A 25,122-nucleotide genomic window follows, 5' to 3' on the forward strand; every position below is an offset into this window, starting at 1 on the left:
ACAAGAAGTTCAATGCCTGATCTTAGAAGAAAAATGTATGTAGGTTTATACGTGACATGTTATCAATTTTTCTAATTTATCAGCTGAGCCTGTGTGGTGCATGCAAGCTCTTAGCTTGTGTGATCTCTGATGAGTCACTCAATTTAAGATCATTCCAGTGTAGCACATAAAAATTCAATACTTAAACTGAAGTTGATGCATTTTAAAAGCACTAAAACATTTGGAGAAATACATGTTCAAAGGGTCTTTACATTTATCAGAAATAAAGACATGGAATGCATTTGTTAGAAATGTGTTTGACTGGATTTTTCTCCTATATGCTGGCCTGGATTCACCTCACAGGAACCTATAGACAGATGTCCTGGCACCTTAGACTTTGCTCTCCATGAACCTACAAACTCTCACCAAACCGCACCGCAAGTGTGCTGGCTGGCTGTCACTTCTCCCTTACTTCATAGATAGCAATAGGTGCTCCTTAGTATTAGGTAGCCAGAGGTACAATCAGTATTAAAGGGAACCTAAACTGAGATGCATATGGATGTTTCCTTTTAAAATAATACTAGTTGCCTGACTCTGCTGCTGATCCTGTGTCTCTAATACTTATAGCCACAGCCCCTCAACAAGCATGCAGATCAGGTGCTCTGACTGATGTCAGACTGGATTAAATGCATGCGTAATTCAGGTGTGTGATCCAGCCACTACTCCAGCCAAAGATATCAGCAGGACTGCCAAGCAACTGGTATTGTATACATGAAAACTTCCATATCCCTTTCAGTTAAAGTTCCCTTTAAGTAGCTAGAGGTGGCACCCACTGAAGGGAGATTTTGTCAGTGGGATGCAGAGAACTGGGTGTGTAACTTCTCATTTACACTCTCATTAGGACTCTGCATAGGGAGGGAACCACTCAGGGAGGAGAGTGAGCCCTCTTTCCATCATCAGGCGCCTGTAGGCACGTGCCTACAGTGCCTTATGGTAAATCCGTCTCTGCCTACATGCTAATAAGTTGCTCAATAAAATGTGTAATGCAGTGACTAAGACAACTTATTTGACGTGAACTATATTGATGCTTTGCCTACAATTATATACTTACTGGGTAATGACAATGTTATGTAAATGCATCACATCACATGACCTCAGAGCCAGCCCTGCTTGGGGCTCTTATCACACTTTACAGCATTAGTAAATGCACTTAAATTTACCAACTGCGCCAACGTGTCCCCTATACAGTGAAGCTGGGCTTGCACAGGTGTACAGTTCCATTGCAGTCCTATCCTGTCTGTTTTGTTTCAGATTTGTATCCGTTTTCTATGACTTGGTTTACACACAAAAAGTGGTAAGTTTCAATCCTTATAGGTAAAACTAACAACTGATGGAAAACTGACAGGACTGGACTGGACTGGGAATGTACAGATATATGTGTGAACCATGCCAGAGTCCTACTCTAACCATGCAAAAAAATGCTACATCTTACTTATGGCTACAATCCCATAAGCCCAAGAGTTAAATAAATGGGAATGAGAATAAAATTAAAAGCACCTCACCTTCCAACTAGCTACTGATCATTTGCCTCTTAGGCTGTTGGCATTGTCTCAACAAAAAAAGATGCAGATATAACTAGAATTTGTGCATGGTTAAAGTAGGATTCACCATATGGGGGAAACCTTGTCGTAGTCGGAGAGCTTGAGCACATTTACTAATGCTGTAAAGCATGAATAACAGCCCCTGCTGCTCCTCTTTTCTATTCGTGGACTACAGCCCTTTGATATTTTATATGGAGATTGCGGACTCCATAGCTGTGTGTGCATGCTTTTGTATATAATTATATGGTTTGGGCTGTTCATTCACCCCTTGGCTATATATATATATATATATATATATATATATATATATATATATATATATATATTCACAATTACGCAGGTTAATATCAATATTTTAATTAGTATGAATGATTGAAATTGTATTTATTTTCCTGGTATTCTTTGCAGGTGCATTGATGGCAGTACACTGCTGCACACGGCATCATACTTTGGGGAGCACCAGCATGTTGAGGTGAGGATATTGATAACTGCTCTCATATTCCTGTATGACATATGTATACATGGTATACACACAAGGCCAATTAAGCGTACTGAATAATTAACATTGCTTCAAGTATCAAGCTTAAAACAAAATATCCACAGCACATTCAAACGTGTGTATGGTTTATAAAATAATTCTTCAGTATTTGGGAAATAAATACTCTGGATTATGTTTTCAGGCAGATCTGATCCACAAAGTACAAGTTATGGTGCCCATACATGGTACAATTTTTCATTTTTTTTATTAGATAATGTGGTTTGATTATTCCATTAGATCGAATATAAAGATTTTTCCAACATGTCCAATTGGATCTTTATTGAAAAAAACGGGATAATCAATAATTTTTTCTTGATCAAAAAAAAAAAAAGATTCTTTTAAACTTTAATTTGATTTGATTGTTTTGGTTGAATAAACAGAGAAATTGAACATTTTTATTGTACCGTGTTTGGGCACCTTTAGTCTGATCATACTTACATCCCTTCAGCGTGTTTTCACACGATTCTTTTTTGCAAATTTGCTTTTCTTATGTCACCTCCAGAGGGGTCTCTCTAAATATATTAACACATAGGCCTCAATTCACTAAGCTTTATCAAACACTTTATAAAACGTTTGATAATTTACCTCATGAATAAAATCTAATTTTGAATTCACTAAGGTGTTAAAGATTTATTGAACATTTTATCTATAAAACATTTGATAAATCTGTAACACCTTAGTGAATTCAAAATTAGATTTTAGTCACGAGGTAAATTATCAAACGTTTGATAAAGTGTTTGATAAATCTTAGTGAATTGAGGCCATAGTTTCGGTTGAATTGGTTGTGTCCAGGTTGAAGTGAAGCATGGCCTATAACAATGGAATTTCTAAACAGGTCAACCTATACATACCACCCAAATAATAGGCAGCTTGTCCCCTACAAATGTAACCAGGCAGCAGGCTATCCCCCAGATAACCACTTCATGACAACACAACATATATATACGTCCAGTGTAGTTGTAGAGAGTGCACCACCAGTCTGATACTAAATGTGGCACATGTGGTATCATTTTAACCGTGACAAGTTGTAGAATACATTTTGGAGTGTTTTAAAGCTTGGAATCCACATGACATAAAAAATAGGTAAGAACAAACTCAATCAAAACATAATTCAATTTCAAAATTATGATCACACCTGGGAAAGTTGTAGGAAAACTACAAGAGACATATGTGGTAACATTTTAACCGTGATAGGTAGTAGAATAGAGTTTAGAGAGTTTTAGGGTTGAGGCCCATGTCTTGTGTATTCTTTTAGTCACTGAATCAAAAGAAATTACATTTTTGCATATTCTGTACCAAAATAAAAGACTTGTAAAATGAAAACAAAGTTACAGAATATAAAAGAAAAAAGCATATATTTTAAACTTAGGAACCTGGCTTTTTAAATATGTATGCCATGAGGGTATATTACTATTTTTAATTTTTTTTATTATTTTTTTTTGCAAATAAGGTTTTGTAATCATCGATAGTGTACAATGTAAAAATAAAAAAAATAGAAAAAAAAGACACCTTTATTTCCAAATACAATAATGTCACCATACATTGTACTAGGAACATAATCTAAATGTTGAAATAACCAGGATGGATAAGCAAATAAAATTTGTGGGTTTAACATATAGTTAGCACTGTTTATTGTAAAGCTATAGTGGATGTAAATGGAGAAATAGTGTTTTTTTCTATTTTTTCCCCTTATTTTCCCTTTAAAATGCATAGAAAATAAGGTAATTGCTAAACAAAATTACACGCTAAAAGCCTAATTTGTCCTGAAAAAAAAAACAATATATAGAACATTTAGGTGGGATAAGTAGTAATCAAGTTATTGGTGAATGAATGGGCTCAGCGCTGATATGTGAAAATTGCTCTCGTCTTGAAGTGGATAAAAACTCGAATCTGTATGGAAAACACCAAAGATGCTACAGAGCAGCGCCCCCAGTAAGAGGCGTCCATGGCACATGCCATACTTGGACCGTTGTAGATACGCCTCTGGTCACCTCCCCAATACAAGTCTGTTATATGGAACTTGTGGTTGTTTGGTTTTTGGTCCCCTTAACTGGCTTCAAAGTCAATTTATTTGCACAATTTTGATTCACCTGGGCAGTGTTCGAGAGGTATGATGTAGAATTCACCACCTGGTTACAGGACCAACAGTATTAATATACACCTTCCCTAGGATTTTTAAAACTTTACCTATAGCTTCTTTGAAATTTTCTTTTGTATTGTTTTTTTTTCCATTGTATTTTTCTTCCAGTTATAGTGTAGAGTGCCCGGAGGAAACCCACGCAGACACGGAGTGAACATACAAACTCTTTGCAGATAGTGCCCTGGCTGGGATTCGAACCACGGACCCAGCGCTGCAAGGCGAGAGAGCTAACCACTATGCCACCATGCTGCCCATGTATAAATGTACATATACCGTATTTTTCGGACTATAAGACGCACTTTTTCTTCCCCAAAAGTGGGGGGGGAAAAGTCACTGCGTCTTATGGTCCGAATAGTGCATTTTGGATTGTGCCAGGTGTCCCCATCAAGTGCACAAAGACACTAGGATACACGCAGCAGTCCCTGCCAAGGCTACTGTATCCCGCAACGGTAGGATTAAGGAGGAAATAAAACCTTTCCTTTGGCAGTTAACTTCCCGCAACTGGCCAGTAATGAAAAAAAAAAACACTTTCCCCGCAGCAGCCCCTCTCCCGCTACATCGTTTAGAGCCCCAAGAATCCAGAGAATAACAAATAAAACTTTGTCCGCGGTGATCCCCGCCCATCCCCCCGCCCCCCGCTGAGTCTCTTGTTGCCCCCAACAACAACACAATAGCCAAGTGTTACAACCGGAGGGCTCCAATGCCGCTATATGCAACTCTATCCCCACTGGCAATTGCAGAGTCTGAAGCGCTAAAGCGGAAGCCTAATTACCTGATCCAGCCGCCGCGATCGTCCATCTCGTGTCCTCCCATGCTTGCAGCCTCGCGTTGGTGGCCTCTTACTGCGTGACCCTAGGGTGTGCAGTCAGGTCACATGATGGTGCGCACCGTCGGGTCACGCAGTAAGATGACGCCAACGCGAGGCTGCAAGCATGGGAGGACACGAGATGGACGATCGCGGCGGCTGGATCAGGTAATTAGGCTTCCGCTTTAGCGCTTCAGACTCTGCAATTGCCAGTGGGGATAGAGTTGCATATAGCGGCATTGGAGCCCTCCGGTTGTAACACTTGGCTATTGTGTTGTTGTTGGGGGCAACAAGAGACTCAGCAGGGGGTGGGGGGATGGGCGGGGATCACCGCAGACAAAGTTTTATTTGTTATTCTCTGGATTCTTGGGGCTCTAAACGATGTAGCAGGAGAGGGGCTGCTGCGGGGAAAGTGTTTTTTTTTCATTACTGGCCAGTTGCCATGGGCTACAGGAAAGGAGAGGGGGGAGGAGAAAATGGAACAGGTATTTTTTTAATTCTGGGCTGCCAGGGGCCACACGAGGAGGGACTATGCTATTCCCTGCTATTGCCAAGGGATACAGAAGTCTAAGGGGGGGGGGGGGGGGGAGGGGTGCCAGTGTAACTGGGAGGCAGGCGGGGTTATTAGAGCTGAGGAAGGCAGCAGGGGTTACTTTAAATGGGCAATGTAGCTTAGGAGATAGAGCTAGCTTGGGGGTAAGCTCCATAAGACACCCTTGCATCATAGATGCACCTAGGTTTAGTTATATATTTTTTTTCTTGATTTTTGTCCTTAATACCTGGGTGCGTCTTATGGTCCGGTGCGTCTTATGGTCCGAAAAATACGGTATGTACATTTGTCCCAGAGTAAATTGCATTGTAAGTTACATTTTTTCCTATGGTGTTTATTAACCACTTCAGCCTACAGGGTTGAGATTTTTTTACATCTGAACAACTTTCACCTCCCATTCATTTGCCAATAACTTTAGCACTACTCATCACAATGAATTGATCTATATCTTGTTTTTTCCGCCACCAATTAGGCTTACTGTGGGTGATACATTTTGATGAGAATTAATTTATTGTAAATCCATTTTAACAGGAATATTAAGAAAGAAATGGAAAAAAATCATTATTCCTCAGCTTTTGGCCATTATAGTTTGAAATTAATACATGCTACCATAATTAAAACCTATGTACATTATTTACTAATTTGTCCCGCTTATTACACCATTTAAATAACGTCCCTATCACAATGTATGGCTCCGATATTTAATTTGGAAATAAAGGTGCATTTTTTCAATTTTCGTCCATCACTATTTAGAAGCCCATAATTTAATAAATCATATTGATATACTCCTTTGACATGAATATTTAAAAAGTTCAGACCCTTAGGTAACTATTTATGTTTTTTTTATTATTGTAATTTTTTATTTTATTTTTATTAAAACTTGTATGTAGGTATTTTTTGGTGTGGGAGGTAAACAGGATTTTTCATGTTTAAAAATGTATTTATGTAATACAAAGTATGTTTTTGGTGTAGTTTGCTATTTGGCCACAAGATGGCCACAGTCAAAAAGTCCTGGGAGCGATCGATCTCGCTCCCAGGAAGAAGAAAGAAGACCAGAGCTCAGAAAAGCCACAGCGTCTAAAGAGACACTATCGGCTTTTCTCCGGGGGAGGTCCGATCAGTGAAAGGGATTTATAATCCCTTACATTGATCGGTGGGCTAATGGCCAGCAGCGGGGGCGTGCACGGGGGGGAGGGGGGAAGGGCCGCGGGAGCACGCACAACCCGCGGGAGTGCGCGCAGCCTAACTGGATGAAAATTTTCGTCCAGTTAGGCTGAAGTGGTTAAAGCACAGCCACATAATGTTTTAGACAGTCACATAATGTTTTAGCACAGTCAAAACTCTAACTTAGAAGATAAGGACAAATATACACAGAAGACTGCATGATATATTTACTAGATTGCAGTCCAGAATTAGTAGGCAGAGACAAGGTCAGGTCACGGACTAGCAAATAGCTATTGAAAAACAAGTCAGGACAGGTCACGGAAAATATGGGACTAGAGTTCAGCAAGAACAAGAAAGACAAGGAACTTGGTAATGAGTTTGTCAACTGATTTGGTTTGCCTGGGTCCAGTGGCGTAACTACAAATCATGGGGCCCCCCAGCAAATCTTTGATGGGGCCCCCAATGGTCACACCCTTTCCTTTACCTGCCTTTGGTGACCCTTGCAACCTGGGGGACCATCTTACAAGGGTCACAAAACAAGTGTGGCCATCATAATCTTCACACGTATAACAAGTGTAGCCACAAAAACACCTATCTAAAGAATGAACCCCTTTGTTAGTAGTTAGGGCCCCCTCACAGCTCTGTACCCCCTTGCAGTTGCATTGGCTGCTCCCCTGTAGTTACGCCCCTTTATGAGTCTCAGACAATAGGGAACAACCTCTGCTAGCAGGAGGTGGAAGTTCAGGAAAATCCAGACATCTGATACCATCTGCAGGTGAGTAAAAAGTGAACTGAAAGTCTATCTCAGGGCAGTACGCAACCCCCTGCTTGTAGATTGGTAACGTGCATCAGTCCTGCACAAAATGCCACTGGCAAGTAGAGTCATTTCTCTCCAGGTTCCCAACACTGTTTTAAATTATTCCAGTTTAAGCCCACTCAGAAAGCAAATGTGGCATGAACACATGATCAGAACTTAACAGTTAGGGACTTAAAATTAAGTCACCTGATCAGCTCTATCACATGCTTTTCTATAAAGTCTCCCTAAAAAATTTTTCTGTAAAATAAACTGATAATCTGTACTCAGCGCTATGTAGATAACAGGTTTTGAACTCCAGGCCTGGGGGCCAGATCCATGCCAGTGTTTAGGATGGACTAAGTAAGAGAGGAATGTGTTCTACCTCAGTTGTAAAAGCAAGTGGTTACTTAAAGTGAACCTAAACTGAGAAGGATATGGATTTTTCCTTTTAAAGGGACTCTGAACATCTCTCATTAAGCCAGACTTAAGCCAACAAAGTCATGCTATGACCCCTCTGAACAGTGGCGGACACAGGCAGCAGTGGGCCCCTGTGCAAAATATCAATTGTGGGCCCATCTGACCTGCGTCGCGCGAAGCGCGCCGCGGCAAAAAATGGGTGCGGCTATAACCTGCGGCGCTTCGCGCGCCGTGGCAAAATTGGGAGTGGATAGAACCTGCGGCGCGTAGCGCCGCCGCAAAAAATGGGCGTGGCAATGACCGGATAAGGGCGGAGCTAACTAATTTAAAGTGATCCCGGCGTGAGAATGATATGGAGGCTGCCATATTTATTTCCTTTTAAACAATACTAGTTGCCTGGCAGCCCTGCTGATCTATTTGGCTGCAGTAATAAACTGAATTACACCAGCAACAAGCATGCAGCTTAATCTTCTCAGTTCTGACAATATTGTCAGAAACCCCTGACCTGCTGCATGCTTGTTCAGGGTCTATGGTTGAAAGAATAAGAGGCAGAGGACCAGAACGGCAACCAGGCAACTGGTATTGCTTAAAAGGAGAGAAATATGGCAGCCTCAATATTATTCTCACCTCAGGTTCCCTTGAAAAGTGCAACGCAAAGACAGTGGGCCCAAGTTTTGGTGACCCTTTCCCCAGAAAATTCACATAATTGTGCAGGTTTTCTCAAGAAAATACACATAATGTGAGCAGATTTGCCCAGAAAATACGTGCAATCATGTCGGCAGATATGCCCAGAAAATACGTGCAATGATGTCGGCAGATATGCCCAGAAAATACGTGCAATGATGTCGGCAGATATGCCCAGAAAATACGTGCAATGATGTCGGCAGATATGCCCAGAAAATACCTGCAATGATGTCGGCAGATATGCCCAGAAAATACCTGCAATGATGTCGGCAGATATGCCCAGAAAATACCTGCAATCATGTCGGCAGATATGCCCAGAAAATACCTGCAATCATGTCGGCAGATATGCCCAGAAAATACCTGCAATCATGTCGGCAGATATGCCCAGAAAATATGTGCAATCATGTCGGCAGATTTGCCCAGAAAATACGTGCAATGATGTCGGCAGATATGCCCAGAAAATACGTGCAATGATGTCGGCAGATATGCCCAGAAAATACGTGCAATGATGTCGGCAGATATGCCCAGAAAATACCTGCAATGATGTCGGCAGATATGCCCAGAAAATACCTGCAATGATGTCGGCAGATATGCCCAGAAAATACCTGCAATCATGTCGGCAGATATGCCCAGAAAATACCTGCAATCATGTCGGCAGATATGCCCAGAAAATACCTGCAATCATGTCGGCAGATATGCCCAGAAAATATGTGCAATCATGTCGGCAGATTTGCCCAGAAAACACATGCAATCATGTAGCAAATTTGCCCAGAACATACATGCAATCATGTGGCAGACCTGCCCAGAACATACACGCAATCATGTGGCAGACCTGCCCAGAACATACACCTGCTAAAATAAATAATAAAAAAAAACATTTACTCACCTGCAGCAGCAGACCTCCTGTCCCAGCCTCCATCCGGCGCGCAGCTCCCATGGGTGGTTGGGTGGATAGGTAGCCTGGTGGGTAGGTAGGTAGGCAGCCGGGTGGGTAGGTAGGTAGCCCTTAGCCGGGTGGGTAAGTAGCCTGGTGGGTGGCTGGGTAGCCGGGTGGGTAGCCTGGTGGGTGGCTGGGTAGGCGGGTGGGTAGGTAGCCTGGTGGGTGGGTAGGTGGGTGGTTAGGTAGCTGGGTGGGTAGGTAGCCTGGTGGGTTGGTAGGTAGCCGGGTGAGTAGGTAGGTAGGTAGCCTGGTGGGTAGGTAGCCGGGTGGGTGTGTAGGTAGCCGGGTAGGTAGCCGGGTGGGTGGTTAGGTAGCCGGGTAGGTAGCCGGGTAGGTGGTTAGGTATCCGGGTGGGTAGGTAGCCGGGTGGGTGGGTAGGTAGCCGGGTAGGTAGCCGGGTGGGTGTGTAGGTATCCGGGTGGGTAGGTAGCCGGGTAGGTAGGTAACCGGCAGGGTGGTTAGGTAGCCGGGTGGGTAGCTAGGTAGCCGGGTGGGTTGCTAGGTAGCCGGGTGGGTTGCTAGGTAGCCGGGTGGGTGGTTAGGTAGCCGGGTGGGTGTGTAGGTAGCCGGGTGGGTGTGTAGGTAGCCGGGTGGGTGGGTAGGTAGCCGGGTGGGTAGGTAGGTAGCCGGGTAGGTAGCCGGCAGGGTGGTTAGGTAGCCGGGTGGGTAGCTAGGTAGCCGGGTGGGTAGGTAGCCGGGTGGGTGGGTAGGTAGCCGGCAGGGTGGGTAGGTAGCCGGGTGGGTGGGTAGGTAGCCGGGTGGGTGGGTAGGTAGCCGGCAGGGTGGTTAGGTAGCCGGGTGGGTAGCTAGGTAGCCGGGTGGGTAGGTAGCCGGGTGGGTAGGTAGCCGGGTAGGTAGCCGGCAGGGTGGTTAGGTAGCCGGGTGGGTAGCTAGGTAGCCGGGTGGGTAGGTAGCCGGGTGGGTAGGTAGGTAGCCGGCAGGGTGGTTAGGTAGCCGGGTGGGTAGCTAGGTAGCCAGGTGGGTAGGTAGCCGGGTAGGTAGCCGGCAGGGTGGTTAGGTAGCCAGGTGGGTAGCTAGGTAGCCGGGTGGGTAGGTAGCCGGGTGGGTGGGTAGGTAGCCGGCAGGGTGGTTAGGTAGCCGGGTGGGTGGTTAGGTAGTGGGGTAGGTAGCCGGGTGGGTGGGTAGGTAGCCGGGTAGGTAGCCGGCAGGGTGGTTAGGTAGCCGGGTGGGTGGGTAGGTAGCCGGCAGGGTGGTTAGGTAGCCGGGTGGGTGGTTAGGTAGCGGGGTGGGTAGCTAGGTAGCCGGGTGGGTAGGTAGCCGGGTGGGTAGGTAGCCGGGTAGGTAGCCGGCAGGGTGGTTAGGTAGCCGGGTGGGTAGCTAGGTAGCCGGGTGGGTAGGTAGCCGGGTGGGTAGGTAGGTAGCCGGCAGGGTGGTTAGGTAGCCGGGTGGGTAGCTAGGTAGCCAGGTGGGTAGGTAGCCGGGTAGGTAGCCGGCAGGGTGGTTAGGTAGCCGGGTGGGTAGCTAGGTAGCCGGGTGGGTAGGTAGCCGGGTGGGTGGGTAGGTGGCCGGCAGGGTGGTTAGGTAGCCGGGTGGGTGGTTAGGTAGTGGGGTAGGTAGCCGGGTGGGTGGGTAGGTAGCCGGGTAGGTAGCCGGCAGGGTGGTTAGGTAGCCGGGTGGGTGGGTAGGTAGCCGGCAGGGTGGTTAGGTAGCCGGGTGGGTGGTTAGGTAGCGGGGTAGGTAGCCGGGTGGGTAGCTATCCGGGTGGGGGGCCCGACTCCTATCCTCACTCACCTCGGGGCCCCCCTCCCGGTATGCGCGGCGGCCGGCGGGAGAGCAGAAAATACAGGAAGTCTCCGGCCAGGGCTGCAGCAGACGCTAGAGGCAGCTGCTGCTTAGTTTCCGATATGTCTCCAAGTTGGAGACCAAGCGTCTGCTGCAGCCCCAGCCGGAGACTTCCTGTATTTTCCGCTCTCCCGCCGCATGAGGGGGGGGGGGGGCGAGGTGAGGGGGGATGGGGGGCCCGAGGTGAGGGGGGAGGACAGGAGTCGGGGCCCCCAGGTTAAAAAAATAAAATAAAATTAAAAAAAAAAAAAAAAAAAAAAACCCTGCAATACTTAATGGGCCCCTGAAGCAGCGGAACTTCAGGGGCCCTCGTGCGGCGGCACGGCCTGCACGGCCGTATGTCCGCCACTGCCTCTGAAGGAGGCTCTTGCAATGACAGAGAAGACAGCAGTGACCTGGAAGTTATAACATAGCCAAGATGGCAGCTGTGATTTTTAGATTGAGATCGAATGAAAACGTATTTGGTGTAGAACAGTGATTCAGGCTTCGAATGAAAGAGGAGAGCACAAGCTACAGAGAGGTCTGCATCTTTAAAGAGACTCTTGTAACGATTGGTGTCAGCAAGAACAGATTTTCTGATTATTGGTGATCTGCAGTATCACCAATAATACAGATGCTATACCTGATTATGTAATGATCTGCAGAATCACCAATAATGCGAGTATAGCGAGACACAGGACCACCAGATGTAAAGATAGGTGTTTGGTGCAACAGTAATACAGATAGAGATACCAACTCCCCCAGAGGAGCTAGTAGAGGGAGATATCTCCATAGAACACAGGGATCACCACTCCAGCAAGCCGGAGATGCAGATGAACTAGTAATCAGTTCACCCGAGGAGCGGGTGGTGCACAGTAAGACATCGTGTACTGATCACCCGTGGAGCGGGTGATTCAGACTGCACTGCAGCAGGTAAACACCTGAGGAGCAGGTGATTAAGACTGTACTGCAGCTACTCATCACCTGAGGAGCAGGTGATTAAGACTGTACTGCAGCTGCTGGTCACCTGAGGAGCAGGTGATTAAGACTGTACTGCAGCTACTAGTCACCTGAGGAGCAGGTGATTAAGCTGTACAGAGAATCCCTCACCAGGGACTAGGCTCAGTGGTGAGAGCAGGAGAGTCAGACAAGCAGATTCGGCAACAGGATCAGATAGGCAGAAGCACAGAATCAGTAGACAGAAGAGTAGTCAAGGGTAGCAGAAGGTCATAACAAATAATACAATTCAATTAGTAATTTAGCTATCAACAGAATCTGACGTGGAAGTGTGGATCCCCAGCTCCTGCTGGTTCTAGCACACTTTGGGATCTTACTAAGGTCTGAGTGCTAACACGTAGCATTTGCAACAGCTGACGAGGAGCTACTGATATCATCTGAGGCCATATATATACTGAGAGCGCCCCACAACGCCGCCCCAGTCACTCAGCCAATCAGGAGCACTGCTGGAGTCGACTGACCGGCCGATCAGCTGACTCCCCTTCTATTCGCATAAAGGTCCTGTCGCCTGGCGCGCGCGCGCGTAGCCCTCAGTCTATGTGCAACTGAAGGACCAGGCAAAACTCCACCATGTAATTGCGCGGCGGAGGCCGCCGGCTGAGACGCGGAGACAGACGCCATGCCGCTCACTGCTGCGGCGGCATCTCCGCTATCTATTACAACTCTGAAGCAAAAAAAATTTGCTATATTTACCTTTTAATTCGCTTCAAAAGTCTCATCAGCGGTAAACCACCGCATCCCCGCCGAAAAACGAGTGCTGCAGACCCCCCAAATCCCCGGGCAAACATCCACGACCAACTTGGTTGTGGATTGTGCTGCCCTGAGAGGCAGAGCTTTCTGCTGTAGCTCTGCATCACCTGCCGTCAATCGCCATGCAGATCTCCGCCTCTCCCTGCCCCTCTCTGTGAAGGAAGAGAGAGAGGGGCAGGGATAGGTGGCGATCCCCTGCGATTGACATCAGTAGAGGCAGAGCTGCAGCAGAGAGCTCTGCCTCTTTCAGGAAGCGCCGGCCAGATTCCCCCCCCCCCCCCCGGGATTTGGGGGGTCAGCAGCCCTCGTTTTTCGGCGGGGATGCGGCAGTTTACCGCTGATGAGACTTCTAAAGCTAATTAAAAGGTAAATATAGCAATTTTTTTTCGCTTCAGACTCTCTTTAAGTACTTTGCAGTACTGGTCGGAGTCTCTTTAAAGGCATACCCATGAGAGGTGCTCGGAGTCCCTTTAAATAATACCAGTTGCCTGACTTTCCTGCTGATCCTGTGTCTCTAATACGTTAAGCCACAGCCCCTCAACAAGCATGCAGATTAGGTGCTCTTACTGAAGTCAGACTGGATTAGCTGCATGCTTGTTTCAGGTGTGTGATTCAGCCACTGCTGCAGCCAAAGAGATCAACAGGACAGCCAGGCAACTGGTATTGTTTAAAAGGAAACATCCATATCCCTCTCCATTTAGGTTCACTTTAAATATTTATTCTAGTATTTCTTACTTTTTACAACAAAAATTTTGTTCTTGCATACTACACTATCACATATGAGTCCCGGTAGTTTTAAAGTGTATTTGCTTTGAGATACAGGCAGTTACAAGATGGTACATTTTAACCTCTATAACTTTTTAAGTACAATGTTATTCGTCATTTTATGTCCTTTTGGTGCCAATGCGGTTGGGTGCTTTGGGAAGCATCGTATTATCGTCTTCTAGAGCAGTGTTTCTCAACTTTTTATTGGTATGTACCCCTTTTAAAGCCCTGCACTCGCCAAGTACCCCCTAGCATAGTAAACATTATCATAAGTACCCCTTGACAAATTATATTTAATTGTAGTACATGATAATTGGCTCTAAACAATTTCCAAGCATTTACTAAATACTAATTTGGTGTTTAAATAAGATTTATCATTTTCTAAAAACTCTAAATTAGTTATTCTTGGTTAAGTATATCAAGGCCGAGTACCCCCTGGAACCATCAGAAGTACCCCTTGGGGTACGCGTACCACACGTTGAGAACCTAGGTTCTAGAGTATAAATACACCACGTTTACCCATTTTCCATGTTTAAAATGTGTTTGCATGAGGAAAAAAACTCTGGAATTATTTTAATTACTTCATGATAGCAGTGATATTAGCTGGGGACACTTTAATATCATTTTTATAGCTCTTTTAAAATGATTTTACTCTCCTGTGTGATAAATAGTATTAATCTTATTAATATTTGAAATCCTTCAACAGACTCTATTGCAATTAGAAGTCGATATTGATGTTTTAGATTACAAAGGAGCAACCCCTCTACAACGTTCAAGAGATGTGAAGACCATACAGGTTTGTTTGTTTAATAATTTAAACTGATTACTAGACATCAAAGTACACCAGCACATCTACATACATTCCGAGTGTTTCATTCTAATTTTTGCTAATGCTAGCTAGGTTGTCAAGAGGATTGGGAGCCTGTATGTATCCAATTAAAGTGGACCTGAATTCTTGCACAGGGCAGAAGAAAAACAGAGAAATGCACCCTGTATGTATTTAAAGTGTAACTGTCGGACATAAAATCAAAAATCAATTCTTTATTTTTATCTGGTAAACAAGTAATAAGAATGCTAATCAGGCAATTCAAAAGTTAATATCTCTATTACTTTTCTTGTTTATAAATTATCATTCCCCAGTTTTCCCGACTCTTATTTAGTACGTTGCCGCTAAAAGGAAGTTGCAGGGCATGCTGGGTTGTCCTTTTTTCCTTCTGTACATTAGTTACCGTATTTTGCGGAATATAAGACGCTCCGGCATATAAGACGCACCTAGATTTAGAAGGCAAAAATCAGGAAAAAAAAAAAAACTAAACCTAGGTGCGTCTATGTTGCAGGGGTGTCTTATGGACCTTTAAACCCCCCAAAACTGTCTCTATCTAAGCTGAACTGCTCATCTACACTAAATCCTGCTACACTACACTTCACTTACCCCTGCTGCCCCCACCAACTACACTACACTACACTACACGAACTAACCCCTGCAGCCAACCCAAACTACACTACACTTCACTAAGTAACCCCTGTAGAAACCCAAACTACACTACACTACTACACTTCACTAACTAACCCCTGCAGCAAACCCAAACTACACTACACTAACTAAATCCTGCACCCAACACAAACTACACTACACTTTGCCCCTGCAGCATCTCACCTGATCCTGCTGCCGCGATCCTGTCCTCCTCCGCCTGACTGCCGACTTCCAAGGGTCATCTGAGGGTCCCAACTGTGGTCATCTGAGGGTCCCAGCCATCCCATCCAGAATCCCGGCTCTTCAGTGTCCCAGTCGCCAGATCGTCTTCACTGCAGACAGCAGCCATGCGGTAATCACGCGCTGCTGCCTCGCCGACACCCTCCATGGTAACGGCGTCCTCTTCCTAGTTACGGTGCCCCCTTCTGTGTGACGAGCAGCGCATGTGCGCCTGACGTCATGCGTGACCCCGGCGCACGTGCGCCTGAAGTCATGCGTGACCCGGCGCACATGCGCCGCTCGTCACACAGAAGGGGGCACCGTAACTAGGAAGAGGACGCCGTTACCATGGAGGGTGTCGGCGAGGCAGCAGCGCGTGATTACCGCATGGCTGCTGTCTGCAGTGAAGACGATCTGGCGACTGGGACACTGAAGAGCCGGGATTCTGGATGGGATGGCTGGGACCCTCAGATGACCACAGCTGGGACCCTCGGATGACCCTTGGAAGTCGGCAGTCAGACGGAGGAGGACAGGATCGCGGCTGCAGGAACCGGTAAGTATGTTTTGGGGCCCAAATACCGTACCTTTAGAATATAAGACGCACCCACTTTTTCCCCCTAGTTTTGGGGAAGAAAAAGTGCGTTTTATATTCCGAAAAATACGGTAAGTCTGAGGGGAAATAAAGAATAAAAAAAAGACAACCCAGCATGCTCTGAAACTTCCTTTGTGCGGCAACGTACCAAATTAGAGTCAGGTAAACTGAGGAATGATCATTTATAAACAAGAAAAGTAATAGAAATTTAAACTTTTGGATTGTCTGGTTAGCATCCTTATTACTTGTTTACCAGATAAAAATAAAGGATTGATTTTTTATTTTATGCCCGACAGTTACACTTTAAAGAGTTTAGCCCGTCTAATTCCCTCGTATTTGTGAATAATCACCACTGTAATTTGAATTATTGAGCTGCGTCAGCTCAGGAATCTCCTCTGCCATGGCAGAGCTGCTAATTTGTAAACACAGGATGTTAACCCTATCTCTGCTTCCATGAAAGCAGGAAGTAGACACTGCATGTTTATTGCAGGATTTATATCAGCTGTAACAAAGTAATGTTTTTCTTTAACGGTTATTATGCTGCTGTGTATCTTTTAGAGCAGAGGGAAAGTTCTGAGTTCAGGTACGCTTTAAATGGCAGCCTTGCATAGAGAAAAGGAACAGCTCAATTTGCTCCCTAATTAAACAGGAACAATGGAAGAAGAACTGCACCAATTGCTGGCGGTTATGTTAATATTGTAGTAATAGACAGGGATCTCTCTGTCCTATTACTGATCACTCTCAACTGCATGATGTAAACAAATGACAAATTATAATCACTGGATACAGTAATTTTAGTTTCTGCATTATGACCTTATCATTTTGCTGAGTTTTATGAATAATCTCCATTTGAAAGTAATTTTCCAGTTTTCTATTCCCAAATAGGTCTTTAGATCCCACAGGTAGTTAGGTAATGTAAACATAGGTAGTTAATCCACAAGATACCAATCACTGATGTTTGCATATAATATCCCATAGAGCCATATCAATCTATACCATGCATGCACTGATGAGCACCAGAAAGTCCAAAACAGACTGTAGGCATGTAGTATTGATGTGGTTTTGTAAAATGTATAAGCTATAGGCTTACTATACACCAGCAGTTTTGTATGTGCTTCTGGCTTTAGGGGCATAAAGACATGATTTGCATATTTGGGAGTGATGCATCTTGGGAAACCACAGTTGCTCACTTAAAGCTGAATTATTACAAATACCTTCTGTTTAAGAAGGCAAAATTATATTCAGTGTTGCTTTTTAGTAAAAGTGCTTTTTCGCATGGTTCTGGGTCACCATGAGCTTTCTGGGTATTCTGTACTATCTGTGCATAGGATATATTTTCTGCAAACATGCACTGGGACTTAGGAATATGGCTAAGATGCATAACAGTATATTGGCCTACAGCTTTGCTACGCACAAACCACCAGGATAAATTCTCAAGGAAAAGTTCTGTGTAATTGCATAGTGTACTACTGGTGCCCAGAATCCCCACTCAGACCAGGGCCGATGCAGCATCTGGGGAAAGGCACAAGTTGAGACACTGTAATGTCAGCAGGCATCCTGCAGCACACAGCACCATGCTGCTGTCTGCACTATGTGCCGCCCCCTTTGTTTCCCAGCTACAATTTACTTTTTATGTATCAGCAGTGTATGTACAGAGCATGGAGCTGGTTTGGTGGAACTTGACCGAGCATATAACCTGGTATCAGCACAGCCCTGTGCCCCTGCTGTGTGCTAGAAAAGAAGGAAGTCAGGACCTTGCAGAAGGCTTCACTTCCCCCTTCATTACAGATGTTGGCTGTCCTCATTATTATCTGTTTTTACTGGCTCCTGTCACACCAGACTGAATATTCTGCAGAGAACAGTGGATACAGATATCAATTCTTACAGTCATCCGGCTTCTCCAGTGATAGGAGAAGCACTGAGAGAGGTCTGGACAGATAAGCCAGCTGAATACTTCCTGGTCTCAGACTACTCATGTTATAGCCCTCTTAAATTAAGTTACCTCTATTTCTCACTGAAGTGTGCATCTCTCTTCCCATTAGTGATGCTCATCTGAGCTAGGATATCCGAGGTACTCGGATGTCCTAGCTCTTTTTTCACTATTCGAGCTCGAATAGTATTAACTATCCGGGCTGTGCTATCCGAGCGCATTCGGATAGCAAGCAGCTATCCGGAGATATCCTATAGCCATCTGAGCTCGGATAGCGTCACGAGCTCGGATAGCGTCACGGCAGACGTCACCTCGAGTCCTCACAAGCGAATCAGAGGGCTCCCAGCCCTCTGACAGCCCTCTGACTGCAGCCAATCACAGAGGGGGAGCCTGGCCAAGCCCCCCTCTATAAATAGCGGACGCCATCTTGCCTCACTCGTCCTGCTTGCGACTTACTGACTGAGTGTACTGAGAGAACTGTTCCAGTGCTTTTTGTCTGTGTGCAAGTCCATTGCTATTGTTTTAAACCTAGCGTTTTTACACTCCAACACTTGATATTCAACTGTATTGCTTTGTATTGTAGATAGATTGTATTTTAGGCAGTTTAGTTTGTGTGATTAGGGACTAGGGAGGGAGAGAGACTGTCACTGGTGCTGCTGCAGGCCTGCAGCCAGCAGCTAGGCCCTGTGCCTAGGCAAGGCAGCCTGCCCTGCTTGGTGCTCTAGTCTCTACCTTACCTGTGCTCTCACCTGTCCTACTCTACTCCTGTACTACTACTTCTGTGTTAGATAGATTATTGTACTATAGTATTTTGTAGTTAGCAAGGCCCAGCTTTACTGCTATACCTGTCCTGCTGTATCTGCTCTCTGTAATCTAGTCACACCTGTTGTATTATTTAGCTAGATTCTTGTATTGTTTAGTAAGTAGTACTGTAGTGTACTCTAGTCTGTGTATAGGGACCGTCCATCACCGCGTTACCTGGAGTCTTTGTGTGCGCAGTGCACGTCTGCGCAGTCCGCACCCTCTCGTTAGTGCTACAACCGTCCTATTGTTTATATTACTTCTATTGTGTATTAGCTGACTATACTGTACTGTAGTCTGTGTGTAGGGACACCGTCAGTCAGCGTCAGCTAGGGTCTTTGTGTGCGCACTGCGCACTCTATCGTTGGCGCTACACCGATCTCTGCTGTAGAGCACAACACCTGTCCATCACCTCACACACCCACCACCACCAATCCCACCCCATTAAACAGTGGCGTAGCTAAGGAGCTGTGGGCCCCAATGAAAGGTTTACAATGGGGCCCCCCAAGCATTCTATACATAACAATTGGTACGGCGCACCAAAATCTGCCAATGGCAGCTGCAGTGTCAGAAGTGCAAGAAGGGGATGGGGAACAGTTTGTTAATGATCACTACTATTCAAAGTATCTATAGAAGTGATTATTATGAGCACAGGACCAATAGAGAGCTAATACTGTAGTGGAGGGTGGGCCCTTCGGGGCCCCTCTGGCCCAAGGGCCCCGATGCGGTCGCAACCTCTGCAACCCCTATTGCTACGCCTCTGCCATTAAAGTACCCCACTTGTCCCACCCGCCTTTACATACATACGTTTTTTGTTTTTCATTTGTACAATATTATAAATATACGATGTCTGGCACTGGCACCCGCGGTTTGGGCAGGGGCAGCAAGGGCAGCAAGGGCATCGCCAAGAGAGGAGGTCGTGGGCGTGGCAGCTGCGCCACCACCACCATGCACAGTTCTGCGTCTGCACCAGTGGCTATTCCGCCATTAGCCACTGGCCGTGGACGCCTTGGCCGCCCAACAGCTGGGAGTCACGCTGCAGAGACACAGCAGCGGCAGCAGCAGGGTGTGGCGCAGATGTTCCTCCTACCGCCAGGTCGTAGCTGTCCTATTGAGGAGAAGGACGCAGACACTGTGGTGGAACTGATGGTGGATGAGCGGGCCACCATTAGCTCTGGAACCGAGTCCTCCACCCCCGCCACCACTCCTGTTCGCAAGAGCAGCAGCAGCCGACCAGCACTGCCTGGGGAGGAGGAGGAGTGCAGTTCTCCAGCCCCAGCGGGTGACACCAGCACCCTGTCACTCAGCACCTTCTTATCCCCAAGCACAGCGGGGTTATGGAGTGCTGTTGCGGCAGAATTGGAGGAGGAAGGAATGCTGATGGGCACTTTTGGGGATGATGCTTTGGACAGTCAGACAGTGGTGACTGTCCATCCGCCCATGCATGCAGAAGGGGAGTTTGGGGGATCCCAGCAGGACATGTTTGCGGAGGGGGAGGATGATGATGACAGGGTGAAGGACAGAGACTGGGTGCCAGGTCCTGGGAGTGGGGATGTCATCAGCTCTGAGGAGGAGGAGGATGCGTCTGTGGGCCTTGCTAGAAGGATCAGCATCGCAGGCATGGGCAGGATCACAAGTGGGCAGGCCAGACAGCGTGCTGATCAGGAGACGAGTTCTGCCAGTGCCACCACCAGCCGCACCAAGAACCCCCCCAACCACCACAGGGAGACCAGCGGCAGCAGCACCTTCCAGCCGAAGGGGCAACTTCACCTCCCTAATATGGAATTTTTTCACCCTGCCATATTTGGAGTCCAAGTATGCCACCTGCAACCAGTGCCGCAAGCAGCTCAGCAGAGGGAAGGAGCCATCTGCGTTTGGCACCACCTCTCTGGTAAACCATCTTGCAGGGAAACACTTTCACGAGCATGAGGAGTTCGTGAAGTTGAAGGAAGCTGGCAGTGGCAGTGGCAGACCCGCCACCACTGCGAAGCCGTCGGCAGCAGCCACCCGCCCTCCTCCACCTCCTCCAGCAGCACCAGCAGGAGTTTTCCAGAGACGCACTGCTCCTCCTCCCTCTGCAACTCCTGCCGCCGACACTGAGGTCTGTTCTGGCAGCCAATCCTCAGTGGCCTCCTCTGCTCCCTCCAGTGATTCCTATGCCAGCAAAAGGCATCGCCAGACCCTGCTCAGCGACACATTCCAGGGGGTGGTCAGGGTTCTGCCTCCCAGCAGCCGTCACGTGCATCAGCTGAACGGCTTGCTGGCATGGGCCATGTGCTCCCAACTCCTGCCTTATTCCCTTGTGCAGGAGGGGAGTGACATGCGTGCGCTCATGATGTGCGCAGCCCCTGATTGGCCGATCCCCAGCCGACATTATTTTTCGCGCACGGCCATCCCTGCACTTCACCGCTCTGTGATGGCCAATGTCGGGAGAGGGATGGATCACGCGGTGGGTCAACGGGTCCACGTCACCATGGACTCGTGGAGGAGCCGGTTTGGGACAGGCCGCTATCTGTCCTTCACCGCGCATTGAGTCAGCTTGGTGGAAGGGGGTGAGGAGGGGGGAGCAGCATCGGGCACTGTCAGAGCAGCAGCAGCAACAACGCAGTGGGTGGTGCCACCATGAAGGGTCAGTGGAATTGCAGCAGGTTCCTCTGATCCGCTTTCATCCTCCGCCACACCAGCCCAAACCCCCCGCCTCAGCAGCAGCGTGAAGCCCCGCCACTGTCAAGCGCCGCTGGAATTGGTCAGCCTGGGGAAGACCAAACTGACGGCGAACCATGTCCTGGCCAAACTCCGAGAGCAGGAGAGGAGTTGGCTGACCCCCACAGGCCTCAGAGTCGGAGAGGTGGTGTCCGACAATGGGGCAAACCTTGTTGCTGCCATCAACAAGGGAGACCTGACCCACATCCCCTGCCTGGCGCACGTCCTGAACCTGGTAGTCCAAAAGTTCCTGCGGACCTACCAGGGGATGGACCGACTCCTTGAGGCAGCAAGGAAGGTTGTGCGTCACTTCCAGCACTCGCCTGCAGCCGTAGCGTGCCTGGAAGAGGTGCAGAAGGAGCTGCACCTGCCACAGCACCGGCTCATTCTCGATGTTCCAACTCGCTGGAACTCCACCCTGGCGATGTTGGAGCGTCTGGTTGAACAGAGGCAGGCTGTCAGCCAGTACGTTGCACGAGCAACAGTTGCCTCCATCACTGCAACTGGGCGTGCCGCCACCAACCTCCCGTCCATCATCTCCACGGAGGACTGGGGGCACATGCAGCAGCTGTGCTCAGTGCTGGCACCCTTCCTGCGGGCCACCAACATGGTAAGAAGGGACCATGCAATGGTGTGCGAGTGGGTGCCCATGGTGTGTGTGCTGGACAGGGCCCTGTATGCACTGCTGGAAGAGGGAGCGGCAGCCTTGGACCAGCAGGAGCTGCAGGCAGCTTCACAGGCTACTTCTGAGGAGTAGGGCTCGGAGTTGGTGGAGGTCCCTGATCTTGCTGCTGATGAGGGGGAGCAGCAGAGCGCAGCTGGACTGGTGCGGGGGTGGAGAGAGGATGAGATGGAGGAGGCAGAGGAAGAGGACAGCACTGTCGGCTCTGGGGATGCCGATGATGTGCCAGCAGACGTGGCCAGACTCTTCCCAATGGCAGCGCACATGCTGAGGTGCCTGCGCAAGGACCCAAAGGTGATCCAGATGAAGAAGAGGGAGGACATCTGGATCTGCATGATGCTGGACCCACGTCTGAAGGGGAAGCTCAGCCAGTGCCTGCCTGCAAGTGGAGACCGTGCGCAACAAATGAGGGATTTGCAGCTGTCCCTTGTTGAGCGCTAGGAGGAAGCCTTCCCTCAGACATCCACCCCCACTGTCCAGCCAGCACAGAGGCAACAGCAGGTGCCTGCATCCACCAGCAGCAAGCGCACGCGCACCACAGACCTGCTGTCTCTGACCCAAGAGCTCTACATGAGTGTAGAGCTGCCAAGGACTAGAGAGGAGGTGCATGCAGCAGCATCCTTCTCCAGTCATAGGCAGTGGCTGACTACATGGGGTCCTTCAGCGGGCTTGACAGCGTGGCCCCTGTTGATCCCATGGAGTATTTAGTCAAGCACCTGCCGATCTGGAGCGAGCTTGCGCAGTACACCCTGGAAGTGCTCTCCTGCCCCCCTTCCAGCGTACTGTCAGAGCGTTGCTTCAGTGCAGCCGGTGGAGTCATCACTGAGAAGTGATCTCGTCTGTCTCACAAGTCTGTGGACAGACTGATGTTTCTCAAAATGAACCAGGCTTGGGTGGAAGGCGAATTCATGGCCCCTGTTGTCGGCGAGAGGGGGACATGAAGTGACGACTGGCACACACACATACACCTGCTGCTGCTGCTGTTGTATTTCATCCTGCTGTCTGTGTCTCCACTGCCAGGGAACACATTACAAGGTGCTGCTGCCCATGCACCACCAGCTATTACACTCAAAAATAGCTGCATTCAATTTGAAAAAAAAAAAATTGTAATTAATTTAGAGGTGTCCGGGTTGAAAACTGTGCTGTCCCAATTGTGTATTGGACACAATGTGGGCTTCACGACCGCTGTCTGGAACCTCATGCTGTTCATTTACGGCCCTGGAACCACCGCTAGGACCCAGGGCCTATTATGTCTCGCTGCCTGCCCTCCTGCCTGCTGCCTGCTGCCAGTCTGACTGCCACACACTCATCCTCCTTACGCTGCCTGCTGTTGTATTTACTCCTGCTGTCTGTATGTTTCCACTGCCAGGGAACACATTACAAGGTGCTGCTGCCCATGCGCCACCAGCTATTACGCTCAACAATAGCTGCATTTATTTGAAAAAAAAATTGTAATTATTTAAGAGGTGTCCGGGTTGAAAATTGTGCTGTCCCAATTGTGTATTGGACACAATGGGGGTTTCACGACCGCTGTCTGGAACCTCATGCTGTTCATTTACGGCCCTGGAACCACCGCTAGGACCCAGGGCCTACTATGTCTCGCTGCCTGCCCTCCTGCCTGCTGCCAAATGCCAGTCTGCCACACACTTAACCTCCTCACGCTGCCTGCTGTTGTATTTCCTCCTGCTGTCTGTGTCTCCTCTCCACTGCCAGGGAACACATTTCAAGGTGCTGCTGCCCATGCGCCACCAGCTATTACGCTCAACAATAGCTGCATTAATTTGAAAAAAAATTGTAATTATTTTAGAGGTGTCCGGGTTGAAAACTGTGCTGTCCCAATTGTGTATTGGACACAATGTGGGCTTCATGACCGCTGTCTGGAACCTCATGCTGTTCATTTACGGCCCTGGAACCACCGCTAGGACCCAGGGCCTACTATGTCTCGCTGCCTGCCCTCCTGCCTGCTGCCAAATGCCAGTCTGCCACACACTTAACCTCCTCACGCTGCCTGCTGTTGTATTTCCTCCTGCTTTCTGTGTCTCCTCTCCACTGCCAGGGAACACATTACAAGGTGCTGCTGCCCATGCGTCACCAGCTATTACGCTCAACAATAGCTGCATTTATTTGAAAAATTTTTTTTTTAATTATTTAAGAGGTGTCCGGGTTGAAAACTGTGCTGTCCCAATTGTGTATTGGACACATTGTGGGCTTCACGACCGCTGTCTGGAACCTCATGCTGTTCATTTACGGCCCTGGAACCACCGCTAGGAACCAGGGCCTATTATGTCAGTCACATCACACTGCCTGACACACACTATTCCTCCTCCTGTAGCTGCATTGAGCTTTTGCTGTCTGTGTGCTGCTAGTACCACTGCCAGGGAGAACAGAAGAAGAACTACTTTCTGCTGCCACCCACTCTCCTACCAGCTATTGCCACACTACAATAGCTGCAACTACTTCCTCCTCCTGCTGATGTCTGTGTTTTACCACCGCCAGGGTACACAGAAAAAGGCGCTGTGGCTTGCAATGTGCCACTAGTAGTACCTATTATGCCATCAACACAAATATAACTATGGTGTTATTAAAATAAAATATTTCCACAAATGAAGTAAAAAAAAAAAAATACAAAAGAAAGGGAGGAGGAGGAGGACTTTTTATTACTACTGCATCACCACATAATCACCACATAATCACTTGATGTTTTTCTTCATAAAAAAGGTGGTTTCATGCATCATTGACCTCCAATACAAGTTTTAAAAGATATTTAAGGCTATCTCGAATATTTTACTCGAA

At 47.5% G+C, this 25,122-nt stretch overlaps 1 protein-coding gene across 1 annotated transcript in view; it reads left to right on the forward strand.

Moving 5' to 3' along the window:
* LOC137562325 (uncharacterized) overlaps positions 1-25,122 on the forward strand; it is a 228,780-nt gene that overhangs the window by 147,353 nt on the left and 56,305 nt on the right. The window contains exons 19-20 of the mRNA XM_068273662.1: positions 1,989-2,052; positions 14,635-14,724. Of these exons, the coding sequence (XP_068129763.1) occupies positions 1,989-2,052; positions 14,635-14,724 (154 nt within the window). The remainder of the gene's footprint in view (positions 1-1,988; positions 2,053-14,634; positions 14,725-25,122) is intronic.

This window comes from Hyperolius riggenbachi, chromosome 3 (assembly GCF_040937935.1).
Source record: "Hyperolius riggenbachi isolate aHypRig1 chromosome 3, aHypRig1.pri, whole genome shotgun sequence".
Taxonomy (NCBI): domain Eukaryota; kingdom Metazoa; phylum Chordata; class Amphibia; order Anura; family Hyperoliidae; genus Hyperolius; species Hyperolius riggenbachi.